This window comes from Acyrthosiphon pisum, chromosome X (assembly GCF_005508785.2).
Source record: "Acyrthosiphon pisum isolate AL4f chromosome X, pea_aphid_22Mar2018_4r6ur, whole genome shotgun sequence".
In the NCBI taxonomy this organism is placed as follows: domain Eukaryota; kingdom Metazoa; phylum Arthropoda; class Insecta; order Hemiptera; family Aphididae; genus Acyrthosiphon; species Acyrthosiphon pisum.
This window is the reverse complement of record NC_042493.1, coordinates 80377013-80399349: the sequence shown is the minus strand read 5'-3', so window position 1 is coordinate 80399349 and position 22337 is coordinate 80377013. Positions and strand designations below refer to the sequence as shown.

Genomic DNA, 22337 nt, shown 5'->3' with positions numbered 1-22337 from the left:
GAATTGACGCTGCAATTTGATTGTAATGACTAATGATCAATAATATGTTTATAAGTAATTTCTGACAGCATTAAACCTATTTTTTTATAGTTTGTGTGTGCATTTATTTAGTGAAAAATAAAATCTTTAAGACTTGAGTTGTTGTTGGATATAAGCGATGATTCGGATAATTATACCTACATATTTTAATAACTTCACGCGTTTATAAAGAACGAATCACCAATTCCGCGAGTGTTTTAGATTATTTCAAATTCATATCGAATTTACATTACCCATGTAAAATTGTTTTTATTTGACTCACAATACACTAACAAGAATAATAAAGTTATTAAAACATTATCCGCAAATTATCATCTCCACTTTAAAATGGATTGTTAGCGGTACTCAACAACACGAGATTAGTGCGATACATGGCCTATCTACATCTTCCGTGCAATGACAGATTACCTACTTTACTAGGTAAAGTGAGTACCCCGCCTAAAGGCACCACGAAAACACAATTTTTTTTATTATTATGCATCTCATTTACGGATTAACGGAACAAAAGTCAATACGAATATTATCATTGTATATTTGTAAGAAGTAGAAAATAATTTTTTGGTTTTGTTGAATTATAAATACCTACTTAATAATATTTATTGTTTATCATCAGACAACGACAAATATTACTGCCATGCGCTGCAAAGTACGCGTGTTTTGCGTTTTTAGGAAATTTATATTATGATTTGGAGGCATTTTTTGAAAACGTTATAAGAATCAATACAATTTTATAAGAAATTTCCTTAAATTCCTAAATTCAATAAAAAAATATATACATAGGTACCTAATTAAATATAGTTTTTTTTTATCAGCTTAGTTATAAGGTATTTTGGTGGTTTTTCCCGTGGCTTTAAAAAAACTATTGAGAATATCGAAAAATGACCTATCTAAAGTACCATCTTGATCCAATTTGCAAAAAGATAAGAAGCAATATGTTAAAATTGAAGCACTCCTTCTGGTAGAAATGTCGTTTACAGAATATGTTAACTTGTTTACGTTATGGATATTGTTGTAGGTACCATAGGTGTTATTTATTAGCAAGCCAGGATTAGGGGGGGGGGCAGAGGGGCCACGGCCCTGAGCCCACAGATATCAAACAATAGTGGGACCCTGGGGGACAGAACGATTTTTTATTTTTAAGCAGAAATATTTGGATACAATACATTAACTTTTCCTATACACTAACTAAATCTATAATAATGAATACCTAATAATTTTATTATTATTATTACGCTATCGTAATATCGACAACATCGATTATTTTTAGCAGAGTGATAATAATGAGAAAATGGGATTTATAGGAATCCAGAGTACATCGAATACCTACCATTGATTACGTATTTACGACGGATGACAGTATAAAAAACAAGTATAGAACGAGCAGTTCTCAAGAAAATTTAAATAGTTTTATGGTTTTGTGTTCAGAGAGTGATGTTTTAGAGTTAATTAATACTAATGATATAATTAAAGAGTTTGCTTCCCAAAAAGCAAGAAAAAATAATTTTTTTATTTTTGTATTTAACAAAGTAAAGAATAAATTTATAAATTAAAATATAATTTTATTTTTGGTCTCTGAAATATATTGATTTGTGGGTCACCAATATTAGGTCCCGGGCCCCAAATTATCTTAATCCGGGCTTGTTTATTAGTTAACAAAGTATACAATTTATAAGCCAATAATTTGTATATAGTATAATAAATATACTTCATAAACATTGTTTGTTCGATTCAAAGACAAATCAATTAATATAAAAAATCCATCAAGAAGTTAATAACAGCTGTGCGCCGATATATTACAATATTTTCCTGCTTCAAAATATTTCCCCAATCCGCCCTTGTACCGAGTAGATTGTAGATGTTTCATTCACTGCAAAGCAAATATTATTAATATAATATACCTAGTAATAATAATCAACCTATGTATATTAATATTGATTTTGCAATGTATACTGTGTCTCTTGGCAACCTACGTGGTGGAGCAGTTTGCTTAATAAAGTTGTGATATAAGGATATATTATAATATACTCGTATAGGTATAATATATTAACCAACATTATTACCATCATATATGTATTTCCTATTACTATTTACTACATTACAATATATAGTTATTATGTAATATAGTATTAATTTCACAACAATTGAAAAACTAAATTAAAATATAAAAATTTGTTTGGGGGATTTCATATTATGTCAAATATGCTAGGTGTCTAATAGTTATGGAATAGGTATGTAGGTACTTCATACAAAACCATTTAAGTATCTATACAGTGTGAATTTAAAAATGTAATTTTTATTAACAAAGCCTTAAATATAATAACAATTTCAACAAATAATTTCATCAAACTGCCATAAAAATGTTTATATATGTATATGTATTTTTCTTGTACCTAATATAAATATAATAATAATTTTAATACATTTTTATCATAATGATTGTAATTTCATTATCATAAAATTGTTTTATAGCCTTTAGAGATAGGTTGAAATTTAAAATAAATAATTCTAAAAATAATTAAGATTGAAATATTATTTTTTCTCAAAAAAATATATTCTAAAATGCGTTCAACTGTGTAAGTCAGCGGTATAGGTAAGCCCACCGGGGGTTCACGGCGGTATCATATTTCTAGTTGTACACACGCACACAATATGCGTGCATATTACAGAATGTTTGTATAGGTAGTCGTATAAATACTATAGAGATATTTTTGTACAGTTTGTAATGGAAAAATTAACTTTTATGTAAAAACCGAGCAAATTTAATTAAAATGTGTGAAAAAAATCTCATAAACTCGAGGTCCGTGGCTTCAAGGCTTACAGGATTTGGCGTGCAACAAAAAGTTAAGAACCACCACCGTAAGTTAACAAACACATTGTTATACAAAAAATAAGGTACCTATTAAGATTTCATATATTATATTGCAAAGTTCATAACATAAAATTATTGACTTTTATAGTTTTATTACACAGTCGATGTAGATTTTCGAGCATGTCTGTATTATATTATGGTATCGCAAATTTACTATATAGATAGCTGGGTACCAAATGTCTTACATTTATGGGGAATGCTAGTAATACCTAGTATAAATTATTTATACATCCAGGAGAACAAATACCTATAGCATCTGATTTAAAATGTTGAATTCTGCCATCTTGATGTTGTAAATTAAGCCCGGGCCTGTATTATATTATACTATAATATATTATAATATACTATAGTCAACTCGCGATAAAGCGAATTTCAAGGAACTGATAAATAGGTCATTATATTGAGAGTTTGTTAAATCGAAATTTGTTATCTTAAGAGCATAAACCAAAATAATACATAATAACGAGATATAATAGGGAATAAAATATTTATCAGCACAAGTACGTCCCTATAAATCGATATTCGTTTTTGTAACATTACAAATAATATGTAAAATCACATACAATAAATTTATATCCATGAGTCGGTAAAGTTTATATTTATAACAAATCTGCAATTTTTGTTAGAATAGAGTTGCTTGAACCTACCCGCCCTAGTGTCCTACCCGCTCAATAGCGAAGGAATCTGAGTCGTGACTCGACCCTTATTATTATTTCCCTTCCATAGGGGTCATGGCACTATTCATTTTTAAAGGTTAGAGTTCGGTCTGGTAAACATTTAAAAAAAAAAATCCGTCTCGTCAACATTAACAAATTGTTTGACTTTTATATGTATTCACATAACGAGTCTTGAAGTTTCACCTTCCAGTCGTCACGGACACCGCGTATCTACCTCTACCTACTTAAAGCGTTTTTCGTAGAGCCGTTTTACATACACTAACCGACGTGTATATTATCTAAATAGCGATAATGTACTAATTTAGTGTTGGGTAAGTTACTTTTAAAAAGTAATTATGTTACTTTACTCGTTACTCAAATTAAATTGTAGTGAAATTACTTTACTTTTCGAATAGAAAAGTAACTCATTACTTTCTCGTTACAAAAAAATAAAATATTTTTTTTTTTCAAATTTCTTGGCAATTATCATTCTGCAAGCAATAATGTAACTTTTTATAAAAAAATATTACCTATGCTAAAAAGATATAATTTTAAAAATGTGTACAAAAAAAAGAAGGTGTACAGTTAATACATATTTACATAACGATACTACAATAGTAATTACTTATGAGTTATGACTATTAAAAAATAGTACTTATTAATAATTGTAGCTACTTATCAATAGTAATTAATCATTATATAGTTAAGTATAGTTTTGTATTTGTGTCACAAACTGACAACATAAACCTATACCTATATCTATCTGTAGAGTGTCAACTGATCGACTGACACCAAATAAGGAATAATAGCACTCAATCTTGTATTTATGTTATTAAATATTATGTTTGTGAAAATAAAATCATAATACATTTAGAACACACTTATAACTTATACAATCATAAAAAAAAACCGTTTCTTATAAATGCCAAATGTGAAATGGCTATAATGATTTATAACGGTGTAATGTTTAAATATTTCGATTTTATTTAATTATCAGAAATATAATGTTATATTCTAATGTAAATTTTAAATATAGTAATAAATAATAAGTATTTTCAAATTGAGCATTTTTTGTACAACACTAAATTATTTATAAAACCATTTGACAAAAATCCCAAAAATATCAAAAGAAAAAAAGCAATTGCAGAAAAATCTGCTCTCCAGTAATAAGTCTAGGGTCCGGATGTTGATGCATTAAAATATCCAAAAAAATGTCATAAAAAACCAAAAAATTACCTGAAAAATTGTAATAATGATAATGACCAAAATACTTAAAAACGCTCATAAAATTATTTATCGATTTTAAAAGTAAAAATTATAACTTATTTGAATTTTAAAAAATTGGTTTTAATCTAGAAAACAATTAAATTTTTTTCTTAATAGATAAGAAAATTAAATGAAGTTTAATAGTAAGTAATAGGTAGAGGTACTTTTAAATTTTGAAAAATATATTGAAAATATAAGAATGACAAATAATTAACTCGTAATTTTTCTCTCAAGTGTTAAAATAAAAATAAGACATTACATATAAGACTCCAAAAATGACCTTAAAAGCCGCTAGAATGATGTACACCTCAACGAAAATTACAAAAATAAAATAAAAATTAGTTGCATAGATTTATATGACTAAAACACATTTTGAGCTTGAAAGTATAACCTACACTTTACATTTCAGAAAAATATACAAAAATCATCGACATCCGGGCCCTAGACTAATAAGTAATAACATTGATTTTAAAATAGGTATACGTATACAGTATACCTATTATTAAATCAATCGTATTAACTAATTACTATAGGTAATAACGTGTAATCTACACGGTGTAGATACCAAATACGTGATAATAATCAATTTTACCGTCTGTTTCTTCCCAATGTTATTGCTCTATATAGTCTATAATAGTAAACTTTTGTACTTTAATGTGCGTTAAATATTTTTCAGGAATTTAGATTTATTCATTTATTTATTTAATTATTTATTTTATAATTCAACGGATCTAGCCCTTTTACAATTCTGAATGTGGTATAAATGACCAATAATGTATAGAATAAGTACAATTAGAGAATATAATAATTATTATGTCGAACACTAAGTAATATTGAAAAGTATATAAATATGTAAGTACATAAATAATAAATATATAAAAACATAATGAAAATATTGATTGACATAGACAAATTTTAAATTATAATGTTTTTATTAAAAATATAATTGACTTAAATCTAAAAGTATCACGAGTAGTATTGAAAAAATCTAAGGCAAAAAGGTAATTTAGATAGGTATATTATCCGTAAGCGAACTGAGTAAATTTTTTTTTTATAACTGACTATTAATTTTTTTTATATATGACTGACTAAAAAATTTTATGATTAATGATATTTTTAAAATTATTTATTATTTTTTCCAACAACTTCCTCAAATAAATTATCTCTAACCTTGACTTATACTAACAGACAATATTATTACATTACTAAGGCCTAGATTTAAATACAAAATTATGTATTTTTGGGAAGTAACAAGAAATGCTTTTCAAGCACCTACAAATTCTGTTTCATACATCAGAGAATACTTACTTTGTATTTTACATTTTCAGAAATTGTGTAATTTTTTGTTAGTTTTTTATATTTTTTAGGTAAATTTTATAATATATTATACTTTATATTATATATATTTATATTATGTATAAATGTTTTGTTTAAATTTAATTGGTAATTCAAAATATTTGCTCTAGAAATTTTGTTCCTTCTATTTATTATTCGTTGATCGTATTATTTATGATTTCGATATACGTCGATAACCTCTTTATCTGGATACAGTGCGATTAACTGCTATTGTGCGACCTGAGTTCAAACAAGTAATAACTAATAAATTGATCAGTTTGTGTTACATCGTATTATTTTATGAAGTTCGTATTTGTAGCATATTATTTTTATCAATTCGTATAATTGTAGCTTATTACTTTAATAAATTCACATAATGAAATAACTAAATGGTGATCATTTCAGTTGGAACAATTAATCTATATTCTATACTACTCAACAACATAATAATTAATAAGTACTGCCTGAAGAAATCAAGAAACAGACACCACTCGTGGCACTGACGACTCATACCCAGTGCCACCAACGGTGTACCACTAAACATTTACATAGATTACAGCTCCTTCCCTCTAAGCATGGGAACCAAATTAAAATTTTTATTTCAAAATGCCCTGGGGCTTTATTATTTAAATGACCCAGAGGTCTTTATAAATATGTTTAACAATTATACATATTTTACATACTATAGTCGGGAGAATGAAAAGTGGCCGCTGGTGATATGATAGCAACCTTTTTGTTTTCATCGAAAACAGAGGTTCTAAAACTCGTATCGAACACCATTATAATACATTTGTATAAGCATTTGTTCTATGGTATAAGCTAATTGTTTCTATAACTAATACATTTCAAAATACGCGCGCTTTATTTTGCGAAACCATCACAACAATTCACCACCAGAAGCGCGCGTACCAGCGGCCACTTTTCATTCTCCCGATTTTAGATATAAATTATATATATTTTACACGTTGATGGAATCACTTCCAATGAAGTGGCTTCTGCCTTAATCTAAAATCTTAAACTAAGTCGTATGGTTATAGACGATTAAGACGCCTGATGTCCTTGGAGTTATCTAGTAATTGGATGACCAACGGGTTGACATGGTGATCTAGCCTCGTCTTGTGTTAGTGAGCAAACCTTTGGATTTCGTCTGCTATTATAGGCAGCATCATATCACGGTAAGTTGCGTTGTTTCTTTCGAACCAGTAGGCTGCAGTGATGGTCCGAAGGACGATATTTTGACAGCGTTGTATTACATCGATGTTAGAATTACTGGCACAACCCTACAGTTGAATGCCATAAATCCAGATAGGTATTATAATTGCAACATACTATTTTCAGGCCTGTCCAGACTCTCATTTAATTTTATTAATGCTGCCATAACGTCAGATAGAGACCGTACATCTTATTTTTTATGTATGGGTTTGAGTAATTGGACCCTTTATTTTTCATTCGAAGAACTAGTCTTCTGTGCAAAAGAAACGTCTTGAGTGACTTGTTTAGCAGGATTTTGTTGTAGTCTTTGTAATGCTGTAGTTTTTTTTTGGTGAACAATTCTATTGCATTTTTATATGTGATGCATCCTTTCTAATTCGCGGTATGTCCTTCACTACAGTTTGCGCGTTTCACCTTTGATTTCTTAGACTTAGGGCATTTTAGTGAAGTAGCACTTTGGTATTTTGAAACAGTATAGTGTTGAGTGTGACCAAATAATTGGCAATTTTTGCATTGTGACACTTCAATTTTTTTTTTTTGGAGATTCCACTTTTATTTTACGATAGCACAAATTTTTAATATCATAAATGTCTTTGTTGTTTTCTTGCGGCTCCAAATCCACGAAGAATAATGGAAGCCTCACAATAGTTCGATCATTAAATTTGTTGATAGGGTCGACTTTTTTTTAATTTGAATGTTCGTAACATTATGTACAAGATGTCCTAGTTCGGATAATTCGCTTTTAATGTCACAGGGGTCAGTTTCAGGGTGTAATCCACGAATTACCGCCCGAAACTTTTTTTATGTTTTATGCGGATAAATTTACAAAACATTTAGATTTAATTAATAACTATCTTTAAAATATCTGTGAAAATCAGCTGCCGAAACCATAAAACTGTTGTTTAAAAAGGATATTATTATACTTTAGAATAAATACGAACTTCACCGGTGTTTATGCTCGGTTTTACCACTACCTTTTTGTCCAATATACGCTTTTCCCGACCTACCATAACTTTTTGTGATTTTCCTGTACTCTGTACTGGTCACTTCTGCGTGCCGTGTCAACTGGCCATGGCCAGAGAGACCATCACTGCCGTTGAATTTGGATTTTTAGGGCCTGTTAATGGTAAAATGTTTGTAGTAACAATTGATGCACATTCCAAATGGGTACATGAAAGATTTATGATTATTATCACTACTGAAGCGACTATTAAAATTTTGCAGGAGTATTTTTCACTTTGAGGTAGGTATACCTGCTATGTTAGAAACGAATAATGGTTGTTTTTTTGACTTTTGAAGTAATGGAGTTTTCCGTGTTAAGAATCATCCATATAATTTTGCGTCTAACGGAGCTATTGAAAATTTAGTTAGAACTTTTAAGAAGTTTTTAAAGAGAAGTGGTATGACATCAGATATAAACACCGAAATCGCCAAATTTATGTTATCTTACAATAGTACTAAACATTTTGCTACTGGTACTACGCCGGCTGAATTACATATTGGTAGAAAATAATTTACATCATTTGACAAACTAGTGCCAAGAGCAAAGAAAAAATATCATAGCTCACAAAAGAGGAAGAGTGAAAATGTTTGAAATAAAGGATACGGTTATGTGCCAAAATTTTCTAGTGGGGCTAAGTGGGTTAGTGGTACCATTGTTAAAAGACTATCTCCTGTAACTAATTTACTATCATATGAAAAATTAATTGAAGGTGAAATTGAATTTTTAAGCTGGGATGATAACGAAAACGCTAACCTTGAAAGAGAATCTTTTGAAAGTGAGTATTTTTCCGTCCTGTCATAAATGCAAAAAATTGTTAATTTAGAAAAAGGACATACGGCGTTGCTACATAATATCTTAGCAAGTTCCTCTGTGCATAACCAAAGAGCTATACTTGTCCTAATTTCACTACCAAGTTTTGAAGGTGGCATACTAGAATGGAAGTCCTTTTTTGACTATTTTAAGGCAATTGTGCACAACGAAGACACATATCCTCCGATAGTTATCGTTTCTCAGATCAGTTCTCAAGGGACAAGACATTATTAAAGGCATACCAATGGCAGATTCTAATTATAATGTGACAATGAAAAAACTCCAAGAACGGTACGACAACAAAAGTTTGGTGATCCAAACAGCCTTTCTTGATAGCCCACGGGTTGAGGCATGCCGAGCAAGGGAATTACAGGACCTGTATTCAAACGTGTCCGCACACATCATAGCACTTGAAGAACTAGGCCAACCAGTTAGCCAGTGGGATGCCTAGCTTGTAACAATTGTCCTAAGAAAGCTTGATCGTGCAACCAGTCATGCATAGCAAGTGCAAAAAACCAACACAGAGCAAATAGTTATCGAGCTGCAGACATTTTTGTCAAGCCATTGTGTTGCATTGGAGAGTTCGGAAACACTTCAGAACACCAGCGATGAAGATTAATGGAAAACATTATACAAGAGTCCCAATTTGAAATGTAATATTCATAATTACCCTTTAAAGGCACTTTATATCGCTAATCATAACGTTACGAAATGTGAATGCTGTGCAGGTTAGGTGAACATCGGATTTACGCATATAGCAAGTTCAAAAAAATGCCAGTAGAAAGCCATGTATAGAAAGTTCTAGTTTTAACTGCTTTTTGAACATTCATATGGCGGATGTGTGCAAGTCAAAGTACAACGGTCGCGTGTGTAAATGTGTAGGTAATGGTAGACATAATACACTACTACACTACGAAAAGTAAGAACATCAAGGAACAGAGAATGAAGGAAAAGGTGAAAAGGTGAAATAAGGTGAAAAGGTGGACAAGCCAGTAGCGAAAGCGCTTTGGGCAGCCCAAAGGGTTAATCATGTCTTTCTAGCAATCGCTATAGTCTCAGTGGTGGCCCGTCATGGTGAAAAAAGACCATGTCGAGTAGTATTGGACAGCGGATCGCAAATAAACTTTGTCTCGAGGAAGATGGCCAAGCTGTTAAATCTGTCTCGCAAGTCTCCATGATATGCAGTTACTTATTAGTTAACTAATTTTATTGTCACGTTAAGTCAATATTATTTCTAATAAAAACCCCATAGATTTTTAATATATCCAAAATATAAAATATAACCTATCTACTATTTATTAATTATAATGTTATATGTATTCTAAATAGGTAGGTAAATATCTACTAAATGTATAAATAATTTAGACATTTAGTAGGTATATAATTATTATATTATTAAATTGTTTTGTTATATTTATGGACTCCATAATATTCATCAAATTAATGAAATAATGTATATAAAATATGTGAAATGAATAAATTAGTGAAATGAATAAACCTACCTATTATTAATGTATACAATCTAGTAATAAGTTATAACTTATACCTAACTACCTAAGTAAAAACTAATAATTTATAATAATAGCAGGATTGCATCTTCTAGGATTGCATCTTCCGCGATATTACGGAAAAATTCCGGATTTTTACAATCCGCCTTATTATTTTTCGGGCATTTACGGCGCCCCCATATAATACAGATAGTGGATATTAAACATAACAGTTCGTGCCTCAATGGTAAATGGGTAACCATTATTGAGAAAAGAAAAATACCTATAACTAACGTATCCAGTATTCAATATACATTTGTATACCCATTATTAATTAATAGTTATTACTTATTATTATATTTTTCGAACAATTAAGATTATTAAGATTAGTATTATGTATTAATATTGTCTATTATTAATTATACTGATAATTAAAATATGAATGCTTGATTAACAAGGGCGTCATTTCGCATTTTTTCATGGGATGCAAAACCAATATTGAAAATCTAAAGCAATACCAAAGTTGCTCGCCTGGTCGAGTACGATTTTATTAATTATAGCATACAGAATAAAAAAAATAAAAAAAAATTAAATAATAGATTTTCATAAATGTATATAAAGCAAATAATATAATTAATAAGTAATGTATGTATAAATGTAAATATATAAATATGAATTACAATTTATAATAAGGCAAATTTTCTAGATTTTAATTTAGCAAAACTATCTACAGCTTCATTAAAATCAATCTTCTTCTTTTTCAGTTTCAATAACCATTAAATCACATAACCTGTATCTCCCAAAGTTAAGCGCAGGTAATTTTTCAATCTCAAAAAAATTTAAAGGTTTTATCACTTCGGAAAAAGTTGTAAAATATTACGCTATATTTAATACCTAAATGAATATTACACTGTTTAAAAATACGTTAATATAATTTAATTATTATGGTAAATTTTATCATTGATTAATGTACTTAATCAGTGGCGTGCTCAGGGGGGGAGGTCAGGGATAATACCCCCCCCCCCCCATTGTCTTTTTTTGACAACCTACGGAAAACCACTTATTAGTCATTACAGCTGTTTAGAGTCATTAATTTTATATTAATCATTAATTTTATTCGTTAAGTCAAGAAGCTTGAAATTTATAATACGAGGCTCTTAATATATTCTTACAATAGCAGTCAAAATACAGTCACAATTTTTTTTTATAAGCATTTAGTTCGAATTTTGACCAATTACGAAAAAATCACGAAAATGTACAAATTATTTTGAGTTCGAAATTCATAAAAAAATTTATTTTTAAATTAACTATCTAAGATTTGATAATTTAATACAAGATTCCTCATAAGTTTGTCTACCTTTATCAAAAAAAAAAAATAAATATGCACAATTTTTTTTATAAATATTTAAAGTTTTAATTTCGAACTTAAAATTTAAAATGCGTGTAAGTGGATGTCACTCTGCTGTATAGTACAAGTGGGTCAATGTATAATGGATTGTATTAAACTTGAATTCAATGATATTTGATAATTTTTATCCAGGATAAAAAAAATAAATGAAACCATTGTAAAGCCATTAGCTTCTAAAATGATTTAGTAGTTAAAAATGTACCTATATATATTAATAACAACAATATAAATATAATATACAGTATCCTAGGCTGCCAAACCATCTCTGCTCAGAACCGTTTTTTGCATACATGATATATATCATTGAATTTAAATTTACAGTCATCCAATTGTAGCCTACTGTACAGCAGAGCGACTTCCACTTATCGACTTTCTTTTGTTTATTTTTAAAAAAAAATGGTGTCCCCCATTTAAAATTCTTGGGCACGCCACTGTACTTAATTATAGGCAACAATTAATTCCAATGAATAATTTTTTTTTTTTAATTGTACCTATATTATAATTCTATGTTATTAGTTTAACTTTATAAAAAGGTACAATTTTAAATTTTACATGATAATAAGTACCTGGCTTTTAACTATGTTAAATTACTTATTTTCTAATGAACTTTAAATTATACAAGTAAATAAAAGAAAAGTAACTTTTAACCATATATTGTATAGGGCCTATAGGATATTAACTATAAACTTAATTTATATTTTTCAATATTAAATTAACGAGTTAAAACAATTAGTTAACTTTCCAATCCTTGCAGAACTATGAAATTATAATAATTTAATATTTAATAAGTTATAATTTATTATTGTTGTAGATATATAAGTCAAATATATTATATTTAAATTAAAGCAGCTTGTACAGTTCAATATGTTATGAGATCTGACAAATTAATAATAGTTCTTATTTCTTTGTCTATGTTGTCCTAAACTCTTAACTCATTCTTATAAGAATAAATAATTACATATTTACATATTTATATATTATTATATTAAGTTAAATAACTATAAATAAATATATATTGAACATAATATAAGAAAATATATTTTTTTTATTTAAACTTGCTTTAAATAATATTGTAATTATAATTAATGTTTGTATTTTATATCAATATTTTAGTTTTTTTATTCGGTTTATACTTTAAATAGGTACTACAGATAAGTTACTGAATAAAATAATATGATAATAATGATACATATTTCATAATTAATAGGTAACCAATTTTAGAAAATTGATATGCTACTATTTAAAGTTAGTACTTATTTTTAATGTTTATCAATCAACTAGGTAAACAAAACTATGAATGGTAGTTTTTGTCTTAAAAACCGGTATTGAAAAACAATTTGTAATGAAAAAAAAATGTCAACAGTAAACAGACCTAAAATTTGCTAATATAATAATAATAATGTTAACTCAAGTATAATTGTATTTGTATACAATTTAAAATTATATTATTCAAATTCAAATTAATTTTAGCAAGATAATTTTTAAGTTTAAAAATTGTTGACTTTAATTTTAATGGAAAAATAATGTATCAAATTGAATAGTTATAATAAGAAACATAATTATATAATTTATCTTTAGACAATATATTTTATTTCATACATCTATTACATTTTGAGGACATAAATTATTTGTTCATAATACTATGGTCATACAAACTAAACTTTATCTAACCAGTATAAAAAATAAAACAGTTATAATGTTAAGATCAGGACTTTCAGTGGTACATAGAGGTGTATAATAATAATACTTTGTTACTGTAATAAATAATATTAGATTTAAACATTTCATTCATAGATAAAATATACTTAAATTATTTTTTGGAAATACAATTTCATAAACCTTTAATATCATAATAATGCCATACTTAAATAATGTTTAGTATAATCGTTTGTTAAAAATTTAAATATAAATAAATATCAACGCAATTGCCGACAATAAAATTCAATCATGACTATATAAATATGCAATAACTGAGATCCACCACACTATTATATTACCACACAAAGGTAAAACAATTTACAATCTTAATATTATACTCACACATAATATTGATTAAAAAGTGCAAATGTGTAAAATGATACAATATTTGTGTATATATTATATATCTAATATTATAATAATTATATTTTGAATAATAATAGTTATTTAATGATGTGTACTAATACATATTTAAAAGCATAAAAAAGGAAAAGAGAGACAGCAAGATAAAATATATTGAGACTATTTTTTTTTTCATTTTGTCATTCAGAAATTACTATCTCCACCTCTACGACGACTATTGTTTAAAGGACTTCGTTCTCTGCGATGTCTACTGTTGCTTTCAGCACTGCCATCATCATAATAATCAGACAAAAACATAGAGTCTGATCCTGTTCCTATTGATCCATCAAAGTCCATGGGATATGAAGAACTAAAGTACAACAAATAACAAATAAGTTAATCCAACATAAAAAGTCAAGAATTATATAACAATAAACAATATACAATGAAATCTGAGAAGTAATAGATTCAATGAAAAAATATAATGAACATAAGTTTTTAGTGTTTTCAATCACATTATTTTTTTACAAAAACTAAATTAAATATCAATTAAAAATGTATAAATCTTAAAACTTATCATAACTATTTCTGAAACTTGCCTAATAATGCGACGGCAAGTAAAAAATAATATTCTTTTTAGTTTTTTGTTGTAAAAGAAATAGTTGAACGACCACAGGCACCCATCTTCGCTGAATGGATCTGATCGCATGTCAGGTGTATAGCTGTAAGTGACACATAATGAATATAGAATGTATCTAAATATATAATTGGATTTTAGGAAGGTTATTACCTGTAAATGTCACATTGTGACATGCCAATTTCTTTGTCGATTACTTCCCAGAGTTTGTCACGTAACTGTGAGTAGTTTTTGGGAGCTGTATTACTTTGTAGATGATTCATCATAATAATCTGATTAGATGCAACACATGATGTTGCTGTGTTAGGTTCTACAATGACTGCCGATAAGTTATTATCCACATCTCTCATGACCCACTAAAAATATATTGGAAAAATCAAATTAATAAAATAATAACATCAAATAATAACTTTTATAAGGACAACATTTATTTTTGCTATTAAAATTACATCAACTAAATAGTAAAAGAATTGTTTTTATTTTTACAATTGAGTATCTATAACTTGAACTTTTTTCTTGTCGCTTTAAATTATCTATGTTATACTCAATTCATTATTCATCACGATAAATATAAGGTATCTAATCGTGAATGGGTAATTCTAAGTTGGTAATGAGGGGTATATATTAAATGTATTCTTTAAAACTGGTTTACAGAAGTTAAAACTACATAAAATCAATTTAAATTAGAACCGAATGTTGTATTTTATAAATTTGATGAATATGTGTATATATAAGAATCTAACTTGATTTTGGGGACAAAGGAAACCGGTTTGTTTGTATATTTATTATTGTTATTAATTATTTATTTATTTGTTTGCACTTGCATTTTTCCATTTGAAATAAATATTATTCATTGAACAAATAATTTATTGTTACATATTTTTTTACCTTATCTCTATTTTATAATAAAAATAATAAAATTTACCACTCCAGTGGTTGAATCCAAAATGTAGGATATATAATTTTCAGAAATTAGCAATAACAATAACTAGGTACAATATGTAATTATATTATATTATTTGTATAGCCAAAAAATAGTCTTGTTTTTAAATTAAATTATAAAAAAATAATTTCTTCCAGAGGAAGGTCGGGCAGCTAGTTTGATTATAATAATGGCTAAAAATTGTGAATATTAAAAAAAAAAATCACTGTCAAACCACGTAATAATAATTTTTCCTAACCAAATTTTACACATCACGAATCAACAGTATACACTTTGTTTAAAGTTTAATGGTTGATAATGGCCAACAATTCAATGAATTTAAAATAATGATTATTAGGTCAGCAAATGGGTTATTTATGCTTTGAGCACATAAAAGTTATTTGTGCTAAAAATTAATTACAATATGATTTTTAACTACAGACTTATAGTAAGAATTGTTTTTATACTTATAATATTCAAAATACTTTTATTATAGCTTCAAGATTATTTGACAGCTAGATATGACAATACTCAGAAATTTAATCGTAAGAAATAAATTTTTTTTAAACTTAATAATTGGATAAAAATGAATATATAAGAAAAAATGTATAATCTTAATGCTGGATGTAATAAATAATGCATTGTAAAAAGCATAGAAATGTAAGACAAAAAATTATACTATAACCGAGTACTTAACTATAAACATTTTCATTTTTTATAGTATAGAATAAAAGTTAGTTTGTAAATGATTAATATACTTAACACTTTGAATTGTTAAATAATTATACAATTTCTTACATTTTAGTGGATTTTTTTATCATTAGTTCTTCTGAATACGTAACAACCATAATATTTATTAACTATTATTAACCTGCAAACTACGTTCTCGACTAAATTCTGATGACTTGGCATCTGTGAAATCGTAGTCAGGTGCAAATGTGGCATTAAGTGTTGCAATCAAGTAAAATAAAGATTTACGTGATATTGTATCACATAACAAAACTTCTTCATCTCCAGATACACTAAGACTGCAAACATACATAAATCATACATTAAATTTAGTTGAATTATAATGTAAGCTTACTTTTAAGCAGATAATAAAATTATATAAAAACATACAGTGATAGATAATGGATAAATTATTAGTCATACTATTTAATGACAAAAGTTAAGACTTATGTGAGTAATAATAATAATAAAAACTATTTCTCTATCATGTAAAATGTTTTAACTTTCACAATATTCTCAAACAGCAACTGTCTTTATTTCTTATTAGATATTAAAAACAAGTGTTGCCCACAATAAAATTGTTTTTCTTTTAAATGTCTATATACCTAATTCAGGTATATTTTTATTATAGTAGTCAGAACATTATTTTATTTAAATAACACAAAAAATTCCTTAGGTTTTCAATCAAGTAGTAAGATCAAACAAATTTGATGACAACCTTATATGTTTAGTACAATTTTCCTTAATATTTAATTTCATTGCTTTATTCATAAATATTGTTTGTGTCAATATTTTAATCTATAATGAAACAAAAAGAAAGTATGTAGGTAATACCTATGTATTAAATATTAATCTCGATATTAATATAAAAATATAAAAGATAGGTAAGGTGACTTTAATAAAATTTTTTTTTGTGTAATTACATAAAATTGTTAGTTCAGTATTGGTTTTTAATACCTTCTTCCATATCGTGGATCACTGTTGGGTGAACAGCCCAGTGCTTCGAGGTCACCTGGCTGTGTGCCACTCTGGGAGTAAAACTTTTTATACTTGTGTTTTTCATCGCCTACCATTTTGCATGAATAGCTTTCGATCCTATATCAAAAAAGATTTAGACCAACATGTACATTTGAATGATGAGTATAAAAACAATATTACCTGGCAACGACTTTAACATCTCCTCGGTCTACACAAAGCGCTCTTGATAGCTCGGTTAATTGAGAGCTCTCTAATAGTTTCATAGTGGATACTACAATGATACAATGTCAATCTCGTTTATATTCGCCGATTGTGCGGGCAGCACCGTTTTCGTTGTGTACAACAATTACTGAAATCCAGGTATGTCATCAAATGTTCCATTTTTACGCCGATAACACCGGAATCCATACGGACTGACAAGGTCCCTGTCCAGATCAGGATGGTATGAAGCAGTCGCCGACACCGAATTTCGAAGGGCAAGTATTTACGATTTGCGGTCAGGATAAAATAACAGTACGCCTACGGTCAGACGTCTGTAATAGTCCGCCGACGATCGGTGAAAAATTGGTGATTGCTAACAATGGATCTCAACCAAGGCACTCGCCGTATCGATTTCGAACGCCGTAAAGTCACATATGAGGGGTCGAAATGTCGAACGAAAAAAAGGCGCACAGATCGCCTCAACAACGGTCACGCGCAACACACTCTTGAAAGTCGAAACACTTGCTTTGTCCGTTGAACGTTTATTATTTATCGAGTTGTTTTTGTTTACTCACCGCGCGCGCGCACTCACTCGCTACTAACACACACAAACATACACATGCACACAAACAAACACATACACAAATACGGACGCTATAAAGCGATAAAAATGACCGCCAATCCAAAATGCCGATTGCCGCCGCCAAAATCTAATAATAATATTTTGCGGGACGTTTGTTGATAACCTTGACTCCTTTGTACCATTTATTTTTCTTGTATTATTATTATTATTATTATTATTGTTGTTATTGCAAGCTGGTGCCTGGTAGTGAGCCAGTCAAGAATCTTATTAATGTTTATCATTCGAACGCGGTACCAACCCGCCTATCAACCATAGTGCCATCCTTCACCTACAATACCGACGCCACCGCAATATCAGTATTTCTCTCTTGCTCCCACTGAGCAGTCTGAGCCTCTCTCGCGAGCGCGCGCATGCGTGCACTCACACGCACACGATCGGTACGGTTACTATTTCGGGTGGTACACCGGTACGTGCGTGTGTGAACGTGGGATGCGGTGAGTGAGAGAGAACGAGTTATCGAGGGGCCCGGTGACGCACGCGCACACACCTCTACGCAACGGCCTTTGGTTTGGAAAACAGCTGCCCGCACCCGACGTTATGCAGTTGTGACATTGTGTTGCGTCGCTAGTGGTAGGTGGGTCGTGACTTGTGGCCTTGTTGGTGAGTGAATGTCGACTGTCGAGTGATCGTCACCCGTCGGTCGTCGCCTCCGAATACGGAAATAATATTATTTTAATGTTTTCTACGATTTTTACTTTTTTAGTGATTTTATTACTTACAATAAAATTACATCTATATTTAATATCTATAGACGCCGTCACAAAAAATGAGCGCTGGCCGTCATGTAACAAGCGGCGATTTTTGGTAGTGATTATCAACCATGACGCCCGAGTTTTTTTAACTATCGAATTAAATTAAAGGATTTTGATTTGGTAATTAGGTAATTAGATAATTAGATCTACTGGGACTAGGGACTATTGTTTAAGTTTATTAAACACCTGGTCACTGATCAGTGTTCTTTTTTCGTCCCTGTACGTTATGTTTCGTGACTATAGCGCGCTTATAGAATGTTGAGAACCAATGTTCACAGCAATGGGTTAGAGCAACGGGTCGCGGGGGTCAGCGTTCATTTTTTGTGTCTGCGACTATAATAGGTAATATATTATTATGTCTATATAGACAAAATAATAGTATTATAAATAGTTCAGTCTGTGTATTATAATAAATAGAACGTATGGTACTATGGTGATTAGGCGTAAAAATCTAAAAAGAATTACATTACAAATAATTTAATTCCTCTATCAAAACCCTCAATTGAGGACAATGTATTTATATGTATAAACTAAACTACCTACCAATGTTTCCCGTAGACCGTAGTGTATTGACCATATTATTTCGTAGCGCATAGCCATTATCCATGGCCCACGGTGTAGGTAATTGCATGTTTATATATAAGATATAACTAGTTATATACCTAGTTATAATAGTTATATCATGGTATTGTCACGATATTTACGGTGGGAAATCAACAAGATTAAATGACGAGTATCTAATTATATATTATATCTAGAACCTATATACTATTATAATAATATATAATCATTTAATATAATTATAGATTGTACTCTGGCACTCGTCAATGGTATAATACAGTTGAAATTTTAAATTTTTTATTTGGTCTTCAATATTGGAAATTACTGAAAGGCGTTGGCATAGGTACCTATTAGGTTTTAGGTAGGTACCTACATCATAATATCATATTGCACACATACATACACGGTACATAGATAGCTACTCATCACGATTTACGGGTCACAAGTATTATGGACTTCCTGGTCGTACTTGATAAACTTTGTCTTAATAGTTCATTGACCATTCCACAAATCATTCTGAACAACAGTAATATGATTTCATATTTTAGTATCTATATTAATTTTCATACCTACTAAATAATATTGTCTATATAATAGGTCTATGACCTTGATCCCTATAAAAGCTCGCAATGACGCAACATAGTAATATAGTATAATAGTAGATTAACAATATGTTATGTTCACGGATATAGTACTCAACTCATTTATAATGTAAAAAGACAGAAATTAAAAACAAGGACTTATGGGAAGTACGCTGATGTACATAATTTATATAATATATGAAATAAACATTTACTATATGAATATGTGAAACAATTTTATAAAAACATAGGTAATATTCTATATTTTTAATGCAAATATGAAATAAATACTAATATTAGATACCTACAACTATAGTACTAGCTATACTGTCGAATTCTCAGAAAAAAAGATTTTTTAAAAGCTATAGCACAAAATATAAAGTTACAGCGATAATACAACTAGGATATAGGCACAACTAGGATTCTTATAATTATGTAATTTTTTTTTCTATTCTGACATCTAACTTAATGGTATAGGTATGTATATTTTTTTAATAATATTTTTAACGAAAATTCAAAGAGATATATTTTTTTATAATTTTATAAATATCCGTATTATTTTTGTTTTATCTGTTATGTATTTAGTAGTTAGTAGTTACATATTATATGATTACATAATTATTAGATATTATCTTTAGAATACAGACTTTTTAGCCCCAATACCTTATTGTCCTTGAGACTTTTTTTCCGGATACTTTTTTCCGGGACTTTTTTCCCTGAGACTTTTTTTCCTACCATCATAATTAACAAAAATAATAATCCTTATTTACGAAATTCAATTCTTACAACAATAATAATTAGACAGTGTAATAGACAATGGTTTATATTAAACATATAGGTAGATTTATAATAAATATAGTTAAAATATAATATAAACAATAATATGTAATAAATAATTATGACAATATAATAATGAGTAATAAAAATAATATATTTTTTAATCTAACAATAGTATAATATTCAATATAATAACACCTATATGTTTTTGAATCAAAAATTGTACCTATAGTCTAGGGTCTGCATTTAAAAAATTCCATTTTATGTTATTTACAATAAAACATTACACAATTTTTTTGTAACAACGTTATCCGAGTTTGTGTTTATCGTTATTCAGAATTAAAACGTTATCCAAGTTTTGCGTTTTTCGTTATACAGTATTACGCATTTTCAAGTATTTTGCGAGCATACAATTTAACAATTTTTTGTACAATAAGTAGGTTTGATAAATGACAGTGAAAAAAATAGGTTCACATGAACCATATAGGGAGGATATCAAGTGGTAACACCCTATAAGACACAAAACTAAATTGTTTAATAATTGTTTTTCTTCGTTTAAATATCTAATTTTGTCCAAATTAGGAAAAAATATACCAGTGTTTTATATTTTGATATTTTTTGTTTTCAAAATACGTTACGTAGAATCTTAAACTTTCAATCCTTAGCTATAAAAGTTGAAATTTTTTTACATTTCTTAATTTTAAATTAGATCAATTTTATCAAAATAAGAAACCTAAATTCTTATAAAAAAAAATATTATTACTATGTATTTATTAATATATTTTTCAACTACTATTGTAACAATATATCGGGAGCATTGTATTAAATTTTTACCTATTATGACTTAACAAATACAATTTTATTGACATTAATAAAAAAAAAAAATTAAAAAAAGGTGGGTAAGTGTATGTCGCTCTGCTGTACAGTAGGTTACAAGTGGGTCACTGTTTAATGGATAGTATTAAATTTAAATTCAATGATATAATATCACTGGATAAGAAAAACGATTCTTAGTGGAGACGGTTTGTCAGTATAGGTATACTTATCTATAGTATTAAAAAAAAATTGACCTATAATAGGTATTGATAATAAATTCCAAATTAATCATATCACAATATCAATCAGGTAACGCGTTATACATCAACAACAAACCGTGGTACTATCATAGATATATAATAGTATACTTCAGAAGTATAGTATACTTCAGAAGTTTCAAGTACCCACAAATAATATTATACAATCATTACAATCACAACAAAATAACTAAAATAGTTATTCCAGGTTTTTTAATATGTAATTTCGTCTAAATTGGAAATTAAAATAACTATAAAAATAAACTAGTGCTTATGTATTTCTTAGAATATTTGGCAACAGAATAAAATATTTACGTGGAATCTTGTTTTAAATTTTCAATCCTTAGATATAAAAGTT

General features: G+C 28.4%; 1 protein-coding gene across 1 annotated transcript; it reads right to left on the bottom strand.

Moving 5' to 3' along the window:
• Positions 1 to 13652: 13652 nt before the first annotated feature.
• Positions 13653 to 18476, bottom strand: LOC100161940 (repressor of RNA polymerase III transcription MAF1 homolog). The gene is made up of 6 exons (XM_001947887.5): positions 17572 to 18476; positions 17371 to 17508; positions 16556 to 16712; positions 14916 to 15118; positions 14725 to 14847; positions 13653 to 14495 (listed from the first exon to the last, which is right to left on the bottom strand). The coding sequence occupies exons 1-6, from the start codon at positions 17652 to 17654 to the stop codon at positions 14330 to 14332; spliced, it is 870 nt and encodes a 289-aa protein (XP_001947922.2). The 5' UTR covers positions 17655 to 18476; the 3' UTR covers positions 13653 to 14329.
• Positions 18477 to 22337: the final 3861 nt, after the last annotated feature.